We start from the raw sequence: 17,578 nt of genomic DNA, 5'->3' as shown, positions 1-17,578 counted from the left end.
ATGTAAATGAAGTACAGGATTCAGCTCGTTACTGGAATTTCCCCAGCCCTGATCTCATCAGCATAACAGTGTGATTCAAATACATAGATACTAATCCAATCAGCCGGACTATTCAATGACTGGGACAGTAGCTCAGAGCGCCATTAAAGACAAAGGGTCTCAAAGAGTCTCAGTAATCCGATTCATTTAATTTACAATAGAGTGAACAGGACTGGCAGGAATCTCATGCTTAACAGCTGATATCAACATAACCTTAAATGCTAAATTCACTGTACTCTACCTTAGTTTTTCATGTTATGTTATGTAAGGACATAAGATCAGCAGATCTTAAACAGATTCTTAAATTTGTAATCCCAAAGTCCCCTCTTCTAATAAGAGTTCTAATAAGTCTCACATAATAAAAATTTTAACACTTAAAAGTTGATTCTTGTAACCTGTGATTGTAACAGGCACATAGCACATGCTCTGTGTTGATTTTCTGTAATTGCATGCTGACACAGAAACAAACATGCAATTAGGGTCCGTGAAGTTCTTACGGGTAATAGTTTTTTCTGGTTGAAACTGTCATTTTATTGTGAGAGGCGTGAGTCATTTGTTGAATGAAACACTTGATAATGTGGACGCATAGATAGTAAGCCAGAAGAAGAGGCAACAGCAGAATTGCTATTTCCTTGATCCACAGCCAGGGTTTACCTAACAAGTTTCTGAACCATGAAGATCTTCAGTCATCTGGTGTAATTTTGCTGAAAGATCTAGAATGTCTTGTTGGATTTTGTTCAAGTTCTCTGTTGGATCCATTAATCCGGTGCAGCACTCAGGGCCGATAATGGTGCAGGCTCCCCCTTGCGTTGCAAGAATATAATACAAGCCAGGGCCAAAGCCGTATCATTGGCCAATTTCTGAACAGAATTCGATAAGCTTCTGACTTGATCAAGGGCCTGCATGACACCATAGGACGGGATAAATGCTCCCAGAGTTCTTGACCACCATGTTTGTGTAGAAGTGAGTCCTGGAATGCAGCCATCTTCTTTGTTTGTGGTAGAAGCTGAATTTTGTAGATGTGGAGAGCTTGGGATGGAGTGTGTATTTTCTCTGATAGCCGGTAGAACATAAACCAGGGTGCAACTGCCATTGAATTGGCTGGGTAGGACGTTGTAGACCGAAGTTCCACATTACCAAAAAGTGCCAGTTGGTGGAGGAATCATACACCACTGATTTATTGCAAAGAGTTTCAGGGAGGATGGTGTCCTAAGGAGACACCCTTCTAAAGGCGATGATACACAGGGCAACTTTTTGAGCAATGTTGCCGGGCAATGTTGCTGAGCAATGTTGCTTGGTCACTTTCTCATTGAGAATGGGCAACAAATTTTAATCTGGATTCTTTAGATCTGTCGTGGGCAACTTTTTAAGATCCTCCAATCAGAGTGCTAGCAGCCGAACACGTGACCGGCTTGGAGAATTAAGAATTTTTTTTCTAGAGTCGGCTAGCAAATCGCACAAAATACATTACTGCCGTTCTACAATGTACCTTTGTAAAAGTGGGGATTTAGCACTTAACTTACTAGCATGAAGAACAAGTATAAACACAAACCGTGCATAGAGATCGATTTAAGATTCAAACTCTCTTCGATACAAAAACATACCTTGTGTGAGTTCTTGTTTTCAATGTTGGTCATTTATTATACAGCAAGAATACAATGTTTCCCGAATATCCACACGATTGAAAATGTGACATTGATTGTATCAGTAATATTAAGTGATGTTCATTTTAAACAGTATTGTAAGTATTTTTTACTCAATTTTTCAACGAAATTATAGTTTCAACAAAAGCCACTGCAGAACTGTTATGCATCTCCAACACAGCGTTGTTTCGTGAACGAATCTGCGGCTTTGAACAAATCGTGAGAGGCAATGATTCATTCATAAATACAGTTTGTTTCTATGAATGAATCGATGACTCACTCATAAAGACAGGGACTTAACGCCACCTACTGGCAGTTTTAATTGAATATTTGGAAGTATAATTTCTATATTTAACATGTTTTATTTAAAGCATTATTTATTCTATTAAGGCAAAAAATGCACTTGAAAAATGTATTTAAGGGGGCAAATATCGGGGGTACGCCACTCTAAAAAGTTTGAGGACCACTGACTTGTAATAAATGAAGTAATAAATGAAATGCTCATCAATTTTTTTTTTGTTGTTGTTGTTTGTTTATTTGATTTTTTAAAAAGTTGGAACAGTGTTTGTCTAACATCACCGTCTTGTATTATGTGTCCTTGTAAATACAGAGCACGACTATTTGTGGAACCAAAAAGCAAAGCTGTATAAACACCGGGACCTTAAAACGAGGGACTTCCAGACTCTCTGTCAGCAGCTGTCAGATGAGCAACAAGTTATAACCGGTACATCCTGTTGTGAAAATTGATTTTTGCATCTTTTTTGAACTTCTAATGGCTATTGCAATAATGTTGTTGTAGTAAGGTAGTATTTATCAAACATAGTTTTTACAGCGTTAGTCATGGACAAAGGCTTAAGGACCGATCAAAATAATTTCTGATCTATCACTATGCTCAGAAGGAAAAAAGTACATTTTCTAAGGGCAGTCTTAACTTGTGTCCATGACTGTAATTGCTACAGTTGATTCCACATTGCTTCATAATATAAACTCTGCGTATAAACAGTACACATAGTAAAAAAAAAAAACTATGTGATATCACCTATATAGTATTTATGTTACAATATTATGTTCCTTTTTTCCTCAGATGAAGATATCAAGAGGAAATTTAAAATCCTTAGTACTGTATTTTCGCGGGAGCACGTCATGGTTCGGAAGAGCAGCAAATCGGGGGCCGGAGCTGAAGAGGTTTACCTCCCCAAGTGGAAGTATTACAACATCCTGTCTTTTCTCCGTGACCCCTGCACCCCTGAAGAAAGTTATGACAATTTGACAACAGCTTTGGCTGCTCCCTCAACATCCCAGTTCCCAGAGAACATCACATCTTCTCCTCCTCCTTCAACATCCACTCCAACAACTCCACCGCAACCCCAACGCCACAAGTCTGTGTCTGAGCCCAAAAAGCTAAAAATTGATAAAGCTACAGAGTTTCCTGAAAAGAAAGGCCTCCTCACCACACACTGGCTTTTTACATTACTTAGAAAGTTGCCTAGAAAACCTGCCAGACAAAAAGGCGAAGAAGCTGAAAAGGCAGATAATTGAGTTGGCTCACTCCGTCCAAGATGAGGAGTAGAATGTATAGTAATTAAACAGTAATTTAACTTTCATTGTGTATTTTATATTTTGCATTTGCCAGGGTAGCTGAATTGAAAATGAAAAACAAAACATGTATTTGATTGTAACATTTTATTTATTATCTTTTTGTATTCTGCATTTTAAACAAATGGAGTATGTATATTAGTATGTATAGTAATCTGTTATTTAACTTATTTAATAGTAATAGTTTGCATTTGCCTGGGTGGCTGAACTGAAAATAAAACAAACAAAATGTTTTTGTAGCATTTCATTCATTATCGTCTTTTTGTATCCTGCATACTGTATTAAACAGATGGGTAGAGGTTATGGCAGTGCGGAGGAAGAATAAGTAGTCAAGACATTGCGTTCTCTTGCCAGCTTACTGCTCCGTTTGTGTTGAAGTAGCTGCAGTACTCCTCTCTCACTTGTTTTGCCTGCAAAGATGAATTTCTGTCTGAGGAAGCTGCAATAGGGCGCATGCATTCTGGTTCTTCTCTCCAAGCTCCGTGTATAAGTCGATCCGTTTCTGTGTCCTCCTGATCCACCAGACTGGGAGGTGTGTAGTGTAACGGGTAAGAGATTCAGTTCTTAGGTAATTGTGAAGAACACATGCTGCCTTTGTTATTATTACAGACTTTGAAGGCTCCAATGCGATTGCTTGGCGAAAAACTCTAAATCTGTTTGCCAAGATTCCAAAAACATTCTCAACACAACGACGTGAACGAGAGAGCCTGTAGTTAAAGTTTTGCTTGTTGTTATCTAGTTGTGTCCTTGGGTATGGTCTCATCATCCGTGGCTTCAAACCAAAGGCCTCATCTGCCACGACAACATAAGGGACAGGGGTTTGACGTCCAGGCAGGTCTTCTATTGATGGTATTTTCAGTGTGTTGTCTTCCAATGCCCGGCTCAGCCCACACTTAGCCCAAACTCCCCCATCGCTAACTCTGCCATTTGTCCCTACATCAATATAAATAAATTTCAGGTCCGCATCTACTAGAGCCATGAGAACTATTGAATTGAAACCTTTGTAGTTATAGTAATGGGACCCTGAATTTGGTGGCGGAAGGATGTTGTCATGCTTGCAATCTAAGGAACCAATGCAATGTGGGAAGTTCCACCACTCCGCAAATCTGATGGAGATGTGTTTCCACTCCTCTTCTGTGGATGGTACTTTGAGGTAATCCTGTTGTAATGCCTTGTAAAGAGCCTCACAGGTCTCGACTACAATCCTGGAAATGCTGTGCCTACTAACCCGGAATGTGTATTCCAGAGAAGAGAAGGTCTGTCCTTTGGCCAAGTACCTCAATGTTATTGCCAGTCTCTCCCCAACAGGTATTGCCTCCCTCATCACTGTGTCTTGCCTTCTTAATGATGGTTCCACCAGGCTCACCAGACTGTTAAATGTGTTTTGCCCCATTCTTAACCAGTTTCTGTAACCAGGAGCATCTTTGTCAGCCAGCTCCCTTAGTAGTTGGCTGTAACACCCCCTCTTCCTCCTGAGCAGCCATCTTCTGGTCCATGTCCTTTTTTCCTTTTTTGCTAAAATGAATGAATAATGTTATGACACAGTGATATGCTATATACTTACAGTGGTGTGAATATGTTAGGCCCCCCATGCTAAAGTTGCCTAAAAAGAGGAATAAAAAATCATCTTTTGGAAATTGATCTTAATGGCTTAATTGGAAAAATGAGGAAAAATCCAACCTTTAAGGACACCAATTTTCTTTGTGTATGAATAATGTATCATAAATAAATAAATAAATAAATGTTCTTCCTTAAAATACAGGGTGTATAAGTCATTGCCCCCCTATGTTAAATTCCCATAGAGGCAGGCAGATTTTTATTTTTAAAGGCCAGTTATTTCATGGATCCAGGATACTATGCATCCTGATAAAGTTCCCTTGGCCTTTGGAATTAAAATATCCCCACATCATCACACACCCTTCACCATATCTAGAGATTGGCATGGGGCACTTTCCATAAGATCATCTTTCAATGCAAATCAAACCAGCTATTAGGCTAACTGAAATAAAACCATGCCAATCTCTAGATATGGTGAAGGGTGTGTGATGATGTGGGGATATTTTAATTCCAAAGGCCAAGGGAACTTTATCAGGATGCATAGTATCCTGGATCCATGAAATGACTGGCCTTTAAAAATAAAAATCTGCCTGCCTCTATGGGAATTTAACATAGGGGGGCCATGACTTATGCACCCTGTATTTTAAGGAAGAACATTTATTTATTTATATTATTTATGAGGCAGTGTTGTCTTCTGTGCTGTACTACCTGAACACTCTTGTACAGTTGCATAGGAACAAGTCTGTTTAGCCGCTACATCAGCAAGAGCATTACCTTTAGCTTACGTAGTATTAGTTGTGAGATGTGCTTTCACTTTGATCACCGCTAATTCCTTTGGAAGTTTCATGGCAACATTAGATCTTTCACTAATCCAGCATGCTTAATGGGGGATCCAGCAGAAGTTAGAAACTGTCTGCTTTGCCACATGACACCAAAATCATGAATTACCCCAAAAGCATACCTGGAATCTATGTAGAAATTTGCAACCGATCCTGAAGTTAGCGTGCATGCTCTAGTTAGGCTACTAGTTCTGCAGCTTGAGCTGAAAAATGATCTGGAAGACGACCTGAAGCTACCACTTCAGTGGTGGACGTTACTGCATAACTTGCTCATCTGTTACCTTCAAGGACTTGAGCAACAAACAACTCAAATTCTGAATTCTCTATGGGAGTTTCTTTTACTTCACTCGTAGGTGTGTATGTAAGCGTAACGCAATCGTGAGTCATTTCTCCTTCATCCTCTAACACAACTTCAGTCATTGCAGACATCATACATGAGGATGGGTTCGTAATGGGTACTTTCATTTCCCTCAATTCCCTGAGATCTTCTCCTAGCGCCACATACCTTTACTGAGTCTACAGGCTCATCCGTTACTGATTGGATGGCTACATCTGTTTCAAAGAAAGCTTGTAAGTCCGGATAATTGTTACCAGGCTGACTAACTTCATTTTTTTCTGCAGCTTTGTTGCGGTGTAATTTCTGAGTCAAAGAGGATACTCTAGCACGGAGCTCTTTGTTCTGTTTCTCTAGCTCTGAGTTACGAGGAGACTGTTGTGTAGCTAGTGCTAAACCAAATTCTCTGTGGCAGCGGATAATGCCTTTTACATTGTTCTTACGAACATCTAGTACCTTTTTACACTCCTCTAAAGACCAAGTCTTGTCTGGATGAATCTTGTATTTCTGAGTTAGCTCTTGTCTAACTTTCTCAGTGACTATTAGGTTAATTTGTACTCCTAACAGTGCTTTGAATTTGCTATCTGACCACAAAGGAGTTGCAAGACCACCTTTTTCAGTTTTGGGGATCAGTCTAGCATTTTTTTTCTAAACATTTTGTGAGTTTCTTTATTACCACACAATCAAAAACACTAAAATTTCTCTGATCTACAGAGGGTACACTTGTTAACACAGATCAACTATGGTTAACCTTCCTTGGCAGAGCAAAGAATAACAGAAATTACTAGCACTTTATACTAATCTTCCCTGCATGCAACAAAGGATAACCAATTCTTCCCTGCCAAAAAAGAGGGTAACCAATATTAGCTTGTAATGCGAAGTCGTCCCTGTCTGAACAGAGGATAACCAATTCTTCCCTGACGAAACAGATGATAACCAATATTAACACGTAATGCAAATCTTCCCTGCCAGAACAGAGGATAACTTTCATCTCTAAAAGAAAACTTTAGAGGATAACTTGGTTAACTAAGGCACCATAAGTGGACAGTGGCTTTTTCTGGTTTATAATAGAGATGGACAGCGCCGTGTGCTGGAGATTCGTAGTCATGACTAAATACAGACTGCCTCAATAATTTAATAGAGACATTTTTTTCTCTTTATCACAAATACCATTTCAAAGGGAAAATCTTACTATTTTAGAAGATAAATGTGTCATTTTGCTTTATTTGGTTTCTCAAGCTTGGATAATGTAAAGACAGATAATGATTAAACAAATGTATAAGCTGTGTTCCATTATAATGTATGTTTATTTCATCAGCCAAAGGAAAATAAAAAAGTACAAAAAGTTGCAATATAACATACAATATAATCATTAAATGGCAGTTTATTGAGCAGTGTGAAATACTGACGTTAATACTACAGTATACATTGTCTCAGTTACTAATGTAACCCTCAGTCCCTGAAGGAGGGAACGGGAGACGTAACGTTGACGTGACGTCATAATTGGAATCACTTCAGGGAGCACTATCATGTTCGAGTGTCTACAGAACGAGCCAATGAACGTTAGCGTGCATGAATCGCATCACGCACCCCGCCCCGCAGCGCGGGTATAAACAGGAAGCGGGCGCACGCACTCATTGTTTTTCGCTAAGGAGCCCAGATTGTAACGGCCGTACAGCGATGGTCAGCAACGTTCCCATGGAAAACGCCACGGTTGCTGCCAGATCCAGCGCCCTACGCAAGACTCTCAGACCCCCAACTGGCTGGGGCGGAAGGCCTCCGTAGAGGGAGTTCGAACTACTGTTTACTGTACAGTGGAAATCTTTGGATAACACTGGGAAAGCGTGTCTTTCCCGGGGAGAGGGACGCTGCGGAAGCCACATCCTGCCCGAAGGGAGGTAACATGTGGAGGATACACATATGGACTGGCCGGAGGGGGCAATGCAGCACTCCATGTCACTGGGGTGGCTCCAACCTGAGAAGGGGGAGACTACACCAGACAGTGACGGCAGAGCGGACTCTGCCAAGGGAAAGACATGGGCTCACCGCAGGGAGCTGATCATGGGTCTTGGCACCTCAGGGTCGTTTGCACCTCCGCTTGCCTCCTGGTTTGGCAGCGGCCTGGATGGGCATGGTCGACTTCCTGCGGCTTGCTCCACACTGAGGCCTGGATGGTGGCTGCTGCTGAGGTTTCGCGGGAGCAGCGACGAGCGGACGGAGGAGCCACCAGGATGGCTTCTGGCACTATACTTCGCCGTCCAGGTCCTAGTTAGCTCCTCATGCACTTCCGGTAAGAATGGTACCGGGGCGGCGCGCTGAGAACCAGCACAGCCTGCTCCGAGAAACCAATCGTCCATCCGGGAAGGTTTGGGACGTGGTGGAGGGTTCCACGCAAACCCGACCTTCTCGGCGGCCCGGGAAAGCATAGCCGCCCATTCTGGATCAGACTCGGGCAACGCTACACTCCCAGGAGGCGGTAACGCAGAGGTCTGAAGCTCCCCCACCGATGCTGCGATAGATATCTGGTCGTCAGGAGGAGCCCAAAAGGACACGGCTGGTCGTCCATGAGAAGGTCCAGCGTGTTCCTTTGGAGGCGTGAGGGACCCACGGAGATTGCCTTGGCGGGGAAGCCCTCACGGTAATCCTCAGGTCACCCTGACCATGCGCAGAAGTAGGACTATTCTGAGGTCCACAATAGATGCTTGATCGGGGCAAAGGCGATGGGGCTGCACCTCCCTTGAGGTAAGCAAGTCTCGATCTCAGTGCTGTCATAGTCATATTCCCGCAATGGGAACATTAACTATTCACAAAAGCTGCCTCAGCGTGCTGAATGCCCAAACACGAGAGGCAACAATTGTGGCCGTCTGCTGGCGCCAGGGAACGACCACACCCAGAAACGCACAAGCGTAATGACATCCTGAAAAAGACGCACCTGAGAAGGTCGCACGCTTGTGTTGCTTTTTTAGTTGAAAACCAAAAATATAGAAAAGAAAAAATTATTTGTTACCCGCGGTGTAATCGGGGTACACACTCAAAGAGGAACGCCCACCGAGACCAACACATACACACACACACACACAAGCAATGCTGTGAGAACAGCAGTTGTGAGCTGTAATGCTCGCGGCCACCGCTGATCGCGCCTTCACTCCAGCACTGGATACAGAGTTCTTCTTTTCTTTGAAGTCTCAACGTAGCAGCAGTCTGCAGAACTCAGGGTCAACGATAGATCGGCTCCGAAGTGAAAGAAAATGTGTGCATGTGCCCGCTTCCTTTTTATACCCGCGGGGTGCGTGACGCGGTTCACGCACGCCAGTGTTCATTGGCTCGTTCTGTAGACACTCGAGGATGATAGGGCTCCCTGAAGTGATCCCAATTACGTTGACGTTACGTCGAACGTGAGCGACTGAAAGAGAACAAATTCATACGGAATATCTGTCCCTTATTTTTGTAAGTGTTCTGACATGGTGGTCCCTCTCAGAGAGTACATTAGTGATGCACCAACTCAGAAGTTGGTTATGTCAGGGAGAAACACTTCTTTTTTTAAAGCATGTTAAATGTTTATTCTGTTCTGTCGTACAAATTGGTTCTTTATCGTCTTGAACCATCCGATCAACAACAGGACTTCTTCTTCGGCTTTTCTTGTGCATTTTTCAGTGCTGTATCATCTGAAATAACAAAGCCAAATCATCTTACACCTCAGAAAATTTACATTTGTGAACATCTCTGTTTTATGATTTTAGAGCGGAATCTCTTACTGAGAATACTTCCATCTCCAATCTGAGCGGTACTGGGTTCTGTCTCCAGGTCCTTCAGAATGGCATCTTCAAAGGCCAGAGCTGCCACGCGAAAGAAAAACTCCTGGACGTTCTCCCCTTCAAATCAATAGTAGTAACAGTTATATGTTGTAACCATCTTATAATCCTTAAAATGGACATTGCAACCAATAGATGAAGTACATATGTATTCTTATCCTTTTAGAATGTACCTGTTTTTGAGGACACTGACCAGAACTCAGCGTTCATTTTTGCTGCAATGTTTATAGCATCCCTCTCTGTTCTCTCGCACTCTTCTACAGACTTCACATAAAGACAATGTTGTGTGAATGTTTAAAAAACACATTATTTTTCACGTATTGTACTCTCTGCCCATTCTGTCAGTAATTCTGTTTAGTTCCACCATGAAGCCCCTCCTTCTGAAAAGCACTCATTGTCTGATTGGTCAGCTGGGCCAGTGTGTTGTGATTGGTCAACTGCTTTGAGCGTGTTTGGGAAATGTCAAACCCCTTACCATAACCGTGAGTTTCAACGCACTACTAACGCAACTCAACTAGGCCTCTGCACTTTATTTTACCTATGCCTTAGGTGGGGATTATTTAAATGAGGAATATTGTGATGTGTTTGTTTCTGGAAGTAAAATCAAGACTATAATTGAAGTGTTTCAGGAAGTTCATAAACAGTGTGCACTGATGAAGACAATAACTTTGTGACTGTAACTTTTCAGACATTTGCATGTTCAAACAGCAACATTACACACTAAAGAAAGATGAAAATGTAAAAAAACGCATAATAGGACCCCTTTAGTAATAGCTTTTACATGTTGTATGTGTCCATACGCAATTATGCATGCGTGTGTGTTGCTATTCTCACCAGGAGGTCTCTTTTTGTGCCAACCAAGAAAACAAAACAGGAGTTTGGTTCATTTTCCCTCAGTGCCTCCGATAACCACTGTCTGAGAAACAAATAAACAATAAATAAATAAATAAACTAACATATTCCAAATCTAAAAAAAAAAAAACTTACTGTGTGTTTTCCAAGGTCTTGATATCCGCCATGTCGAAGACAGTAATAATAACTTTCAAAGAAGAAACAGAAAAGATTATATTAGAGTTTAAACAGATTCGTATCTAGAGAATTAAAAGAGAATCTACATTTTACCTTGAGCTCCTCTGTAATATGCTGATGCAATGCATTTGAACTTTTCTTGGCCAGCAGTGTCCCATCTACAAATATTGGAATGGGCAAAAATTAATATAAAACACATTACATTTTCAAATGAACAGATGTGTTATTTAAATTGTTCAGAAAATAACTACTTACATTTGAAGAGAATAGGGCAGCCCAGATAGCTCAAATCTCTCGATCTCAAAGTCAACACCTATAGTAGCCTTGTAGTCTCTCTCAAACACATCTTTACAGAACCTATGACATACAAGAACATAATGGACCTTCATGTCTCTGAAAAATACAACATGTATCATTTAAAGTAAACCTGTACACTACCTGTTTATTAAGCATGTCTTCCCCACATTCAAATCTCCAACCACTACTGCTTTTGACATTTTAAGCCTGTCAAACCTGGAAGATAATGTTAAAACAAATGATTATATTGTTTAAGTAATAAATAAATGAATATTTACATACAGTATATATATATATATATATATATATATATATATATATATATATATATATATATATATATATATATATATATATATATATATATATCATGTGACACTGAAGACTGGTGTAATGGCTACTGAAAATAAATTACATTTTAAAGATAGATAGATAGATAGATAGATAGATAGATAGATAGATAGATAGATAGATAGATAGATAGATAGATAGATAGATAGATAGATAGATAGATAGAAAGATAGATAGATACCCTTGCTGACGGACCGTCCGGTCTTGGCAAGCCATCTTGGCTTTTGGATCCCAGTCATCCTTCATCTGTAGGCAGGCTTCTGAATTATAACACTACAAAATAATAACAGGACAGAACTAATAAATGCTGCCGGCACACTCTTCTTGTCATAATCAACATCAAATACCTAATACCTTTGGTAATTTAGTATGTAAGAACAGTAGTTTTGTCCAGTCTATTGAAACCGTATCTGTTTCATTACTTTGCATTTTGGAATCATTCACAATAAGGCTAGATATGTGAATAAAGAAAGTAAATAGGTAACATGTTCCTTTAATATGACCCCACTACTGAGAAAAGTAGTACACAACGCAGCTATGGTAAGCTTTTTTATTTCAGCAGAATTAGCTGCAGTCCTGTGATCCTGACGGATTCGACTGCAGTGAGGCCCCTCTATATGGAAGTCACATTTTCTCAATATACTAATCTGATGTGCTCGCTACTGCTTACAAAACACTTGCTGGATTTCCCGGAGTACGACTTGCAGTATAAATCAGACTGGATGATTTAATCCTGAATGATCTCTTCAATTAAAGTACCTGCAAATATTTAACATAATGTAGCTTTGGACAGTGTACCTTTGGAAATGTAGATATGATCCTGTCTCTGCTGACAGGAGGGCTGAAATGCATTGTCTTGTCAGCAGGTTGTCTGGGGAAACTCGCCTGTGAAAGACACACATTGTTAGCACTATAAGATCAGACCTACTGTATGTGTTTACACTGTACTTTTAAATCAACTTGAATGACTTAACATAGCATACTTCATACAATAAGTTTATACTAGATATAGTATTATATCAAGCAAAGTCATAATGTTAATCACTTTAATACACTGCAGATGTGGAGAAATGCTGTAATGTCTTTTAGCGTAGTTCTTTATCTAATAGGCCTACAGAAGACTGTGGTTTTGGTCTTTATCGTTAAATCAGTTAAACACTAACAGAGGTGCATTTGTTGAACGAGAATGGGCAACACAACATAGCGCTATGACGGCGCAGTTAATATTACATTGCCTATAAAAAAACATTTAAATACACTGCTAATCTCGTTTTAGCGCATTAGGGCCTGCTAAAACGGTACAAAAATGAATAGTTTGACGTGTACTCACGGATATTCCTGCAGCCTGCCGAATGCGCACTGACTCTCCGCATCAAATCTTCAAGTCGTCGTCATGGCAACCACGAGCCGGAACCTGCTGTCACGTCACGTGGTGCGTTTTTTTACGTGGTGCAGAAGATTCAACAAGCGCTAAACCAGCAAATGAGGCACTTGGAGAAAAAGTCTCTGCGTCTTGTCATCACAGAAGTAATCTGAAAGGTAAAAAACCTACATACAATTGCTATAACCTACATATTTCTAAATATGTGTTCCTCAGTGTTAACTAAAACAATAATGTGCGTGCACGGTTTTATCTCAAATGTCTGCTACTAATCTCTGCTCAAATAATTGTTTAGCGCCTTCAAGAAATTATTAAATCATAGGTACTTTAAATTAAGAATAAAAAGTTGTAAAACCACTATTTCCGTGCAGGGAAATCGTGGGAGGATGTCTTTCAAATTACAAAAGGAGAAAAGAAGACAAAATATTGCTTTAGTGTTTTAGGAAAGTCTTGACTTTCGAAAAATACCCTAAAGGACGTGGATTTAACTGTGAGCCAGTGACACGCTCTGGCGCGAGACTGCCAGTGCAATGCCACCATCTAGCGCGCGGCCTGCATACTGCACGCGTAAACACTGTTTCCTCACTAGGTACAGTACATAATATGAAAAATTACAGCAAATTAAGCATTAATAATTCATAATTAATAAAAATGAGGAACGCTTCACGAATTTGCCTGTCATTTTTGAGTTTAATAATGACACTAATGTCTTTTTAGAGCTGCTTCAAAGTAGAATGTGAATGATCATATCTGATAAAGTTTGCATAATTGATTCTGTTATTTCCCTGTTTATTACGGTTAAGCTGCTTTGAAACAATAATCTATATTGTATAAAGTACTTTATAAACAAAGGTGAGTTGACTTGTAATTATTAACACCATTCATCCTGATATTAACAGTCGCCTTGGGGTTCTAAGCATGCGCCAAAACCGCTGCCATCTTGGAACAGGGGTCTTGTCATAAGAACTAGCTAGGTAACGCTGAATTAATGGATGATGCCGGACTTTTGTGCTGCGTATGGATGTTCACACTAACGAAATCTAAAAACCAGACAGCAAGGGATTACATTTCACAAGAATGTGAAATTTTTTAAAATTTTTAAAATTTCTCTGGACTCAATGATAAATACATGTCTGACCGTTGGAACGGACCAAAACAACTAGAAAATCACATTCATGACGATTTATTATCTTTTCCTACATTGAAGCTGATGCATTAAAGAGGAGGGGCTTCCCTGTTCCATGATGGCGGCTCTATTGACGCATTCGTTCCAATGAACTGCGTAGCCAAGGCGACATCTAGAGTATATGTCTATGCTGTAGCAGTTTAACTGTCTGATGAGATCTACTTGCAGCAGCTGCTCATGTAGGTGTTCCAGGTGAGCATTACCTATTTTTTCTGGGTTTAAATTTGTGGTTTAATTTACAGAATACTGTTCTTTTGTATGTTACATAATCTGTTTTGTTATTATGTATTATCTGACTTCAGATGGATGGTTTTGGAAACAGTAAGGTCACTGTGTGCTCACTGTGGCGCTGGGGGGCACAGAGGCCCACAGAGAAGATCCATCAGGTTCTTAAAAGGCCCTGAGACCAGGAAACTCTCCTTTCAGTACAACCGAGGCTGTCCGAACACTGTGAAACGCTTGAAGTCTAAGAATCACGCAAGACTCGAAGTTTAACGCAGAACAGCCACTAGAAACATTTGATCTGACGTCAAGATCAATGCCGGCCTCTACTCCACAGTCATGTGCAATTTAACACCTTCATGTATAATCTAGTTGTAAAATATCAGCTATTTGAACTATACAAAGTGTTTTAAAAAGTCTTTATCTGCACTGAGATGTGTTACAATAGATATCTATGTATCGGTCTAGAATTTCTTAATTTTTTTTCCTAACATTTTTTTTAATCTGCAAAGCTTAATATAGCCAGTTGTACAGGCCATATGTTTTGTAAATAAAGCCATCAGCGTGATGCCAATGATGGTTAAATCAAAGGGGAGAAAGTATGTAGATGTATAGTTCTTAGTTTAATGTAAACTTAATGTAAAGTTATGTAGGATATGACCAACAATGAGCAGCAGGGCCTGCCTATCCCTGTCTAAACTTATTTGAATAAGTAAAGGGCCCATATAGGCCTAATAGTTAGGGTGACCTGAAAGGGAATAAATTAAGCATTTAAAGGGTAACTAAACCCTAAACCAACTTTTTTTAGTTAATGATCTGTAATACTGGTGCTTTATTATTGCTGTTCATTGATTCAAGTAATTTTTTTGACATTTGGGTTTAAAGTGTTTTAATTCTACAATATATGGTGTAAAAACGTCTGAGTGCTGCCCTCTTCAGGTTGAACGGTGGCTACTGCAGTTGAATTTTCCTATTGGATGTTGTGGTGGTTCGTGAAGTAAGCAAGCACCAGTTAACCACACCCTTGCCTAAAGAAAGACCCGTCTCAGGTGTTTTTGATCAAACAAATGCAGCTTTGGTGTGTATTTGTATAAAATAACATTCAAAAGACTTATCGCCATCTAGTGGCGTAATGGTTTTCCACTTTTTTTTGTCGATTTCTTTAATATTAGTTTTGGGGTTGCAGTTGTAGTCAATCGGGAGTTGAGTTTCATGGACAAGTTGAAGAGCGAGTTTTGTTTAGAGGATGAGATCCTGCTGAGGTTTCATTGCAAGGAGGGCTTTATATATTAATTGGACTGAATCTGGATCGGACTAATGGAGGTGATGCCAGAACTGAACACATCTCTTCTGGGTCTGGATGTTCAGCGGGTACAAGCCTAATTCAGCCCTGCAGATGTCTTTGGACGTGTTTCTTTGAACCTGTAAAATGTTTTTGGCAATTTCCAATTGTAGGTTTTCTGCTGAAGTTTAGTCCCATTTCTTGTAATTTAGTACTGATCCCCAAATTTCACATCCATATAAAATAATTGGTTTTATTATTGGACTGTATAATTTTATCCAAGTTTCAATGTGTAATTTTAAGGGACTGCATCGTGACTTTATAGCATAAAAACCTCCAAGCCTTTTCGCTCAGTGTTTTGACACCCAGAACGAAGCATCCCAAAGCGCTGATGTCGATGCCTGGTCCGACATGCCAGGACCTGGTCTTTATAAGTGAGCTGGTGTTTCCCTGAGATCTGGCCTTCTTCTGGAACACCATGACTCCAGTTTTGTCCAGATTGACTGTTAGGGCCCAGTCGTGACAGTACTGTTCCAACAGGGACAGGCTCTGTTGAAGGCCCTCAAGTGTGCGGGACAGCAGGACCAGATCATCAGCGTACAGCAGACCCCTGACCTCTGACCTGTGTGTGGTGTAGAGTGAGGCAGGGGACAGTAGAGCGCTCCAGCGCTGAAGCCAGATCATTGATATAGATGTTGAATAGAGTCGGACTCAAACTGCAGCCCTGCCTCACTCCACGTCCCTGCCGCTGTCTCTATCTCTAACTGCATTACTAACTGCATTAGACCCTGATCACACAGAACACGGATTACAGGTTTGAAAACGCGAGGCGCACCTCACTGCCTTTAAAAAAAAAAGATTTAGAAAAGAGCAGTGTGCTGCGTTTTTTTATGTTGCTAGGCCACCACAGTGCTCCTACAAAACACGCGGCGCAGCAGGCAGTTAAAACGTGCGGCTAAGTCTGCTCTCAATGAATACGTTTACAAGCAGCCAATATTCGGGTTATCGTCGGGTTAAGGTCACTATTCGGGTTTCTGAAACATTAGGAATAACCCGTTTACATGCATGAGCAGAGAGAGTTACTCCTGTACACATGGAATTGCAATATCCCGATGTAAACGGCGACGCACGGTTAGCGTTTGGATGTACGGACAACCTGAAGACACAATATGCATCATTTCTGATTCTTCTTCCTTTATCCAAAGACATCAACAACAGCAGCAGCACGCGGATAATGAATAGTTCGGGGCAGATAGCGTCTCGCCATGTTTACTTCCAGTATACTGCACGCGGCTTTTTGTATGCAGCGAGAAGTTCCTCTACTCAAAAGACCAAGATATTGCAATTCCATGTATACAGGAGTAGCTCTCTCTGCTCACGCATGTAAACGGGTTATTCCTAATGTTTCAGAAACCCCAATAGTGACCTTAACCCGACAATAACCCGAAAATTGGCTGCATGTAAAGGTCTAAAATTACGTTTTGGTATTAGCAACGGAAATGCCTTGAAATACATCATCTGAACAATATTTTGAGGTGTGATAACCTTAGGATAAGCGGAATAATTGACTCCGGGCCATTGAATTATTGAAAGATAATGCACACACCCGAAGTGCAACTGCATCACCACCTCGGGTGTGCATTATTTTTTGGCCATCGTCAATTATTCCTTATATAGAATGCGATGTATAATGCTATTTGTTTGTCCCATTGCATAATGCATTAAGTACTCATTGGTGTGAATGTGTGGGCTATATTTGACCTGAAGCTTTGACCTGGTAGTGGCGGGTTAAGCTGAATGACCACAGGGTGGCAGCAAATCCCCTTCAGTGAGCCGAGTGCTGTGTCATGACAAGCAAGTTAGATTGCCCTCTTCGTCTATGGTGCTTCAGGGATGGATTTTGAGCATTTTGGAAACAAGAATGAGCATTGTAGTTTTTAACACATTTAGATCAGCTGGAGAGAGTCGAAATGTCAGTAGGCCAGGCTACTGAAGCCAAAGGTGACTAGG

General features: G+C 40.6%; 1 protein-coding gene across 1 annotated transcript; it reads right to left on the bottom strand.

Moving 5' to 3' along the window:
- Positions 1–7,296: 7,296 nt before the first annotated feature.
- On the bottom strand, positions 7,297–13,029 carry rab36 (RAB36, member RAS oncogene family). Its single transcript, XM_077243028.1, has 11 exons — positions 12,828–13,029; positions 12,296–12,382; positions 11,679–11,770; positions 11,288–11,362; positions 11,105–11,206; positions 10,943–11,007; positions 10,808–10,859; positions 10,655–10,736; positions 9,994–10,084; positions 9,764–9,880; positions 7,297–9,673 (listed from the first exon to the last, which is right to left on the bottom strand). The coding sequence occupies exons 2-11, from the start codon at positions 12,347–12,349 to the stop codon at positions 9,618–9,620; spliced, it is 786 nt and encodes a 261-aa protein (XP_077099143.1). The 5' UTR covers positions 12,350–12,382; positions 12,828–13,029; the 3' UTR covers positions 7,297–9,617.
- Positions 13,030–17,578: the final 4,549 nt, after the last annotated feature.

This window comes from Siphateles boraxobius, unplaced genomic scaffold (genome assembly GCF_051911475.1).
Source record: "Siphateles boraxobius isolate OS27281-9 unplaced genomic scaffold, OSU_SipBor_1 25, whole genome shotgun sequence".
In the NCBI taxonomy this organism is placed as follows: Eukaryota; Metazoa; Chordata; class Actinopteri; order Cypriniformes; family Leuciscidae; genus Siphateles; species Siphateles boraxobius.
This window is presented reverse-complemented; position numbering and strand designations above follow the sequence as displayed.

Bases quoted from the DNA above. Each gene is read 5' to 3' on its own strand.
- rab36 (XM_077243028.1), bottom strand. From the start codon at position 12,349: ATGCATTTCAGCCCTCCTGTCAGCAGAGACAGGATCATATCTACATTT. The intron at 11,771-12,295 runs GTACACTGTCCA...ATTATTTTGTAG, and splicing joins TCATATCTACATTTCCAAAG to TGTTATAATTCAGAAGCCTG. The intron at 11,008-11,104 runs GTAAGTAGTTAT...CAATATTTGTAG, and splicing joins CTGCCCTATTCTCTTCAAAT to ATGGGACACTGCTGGCCAAG.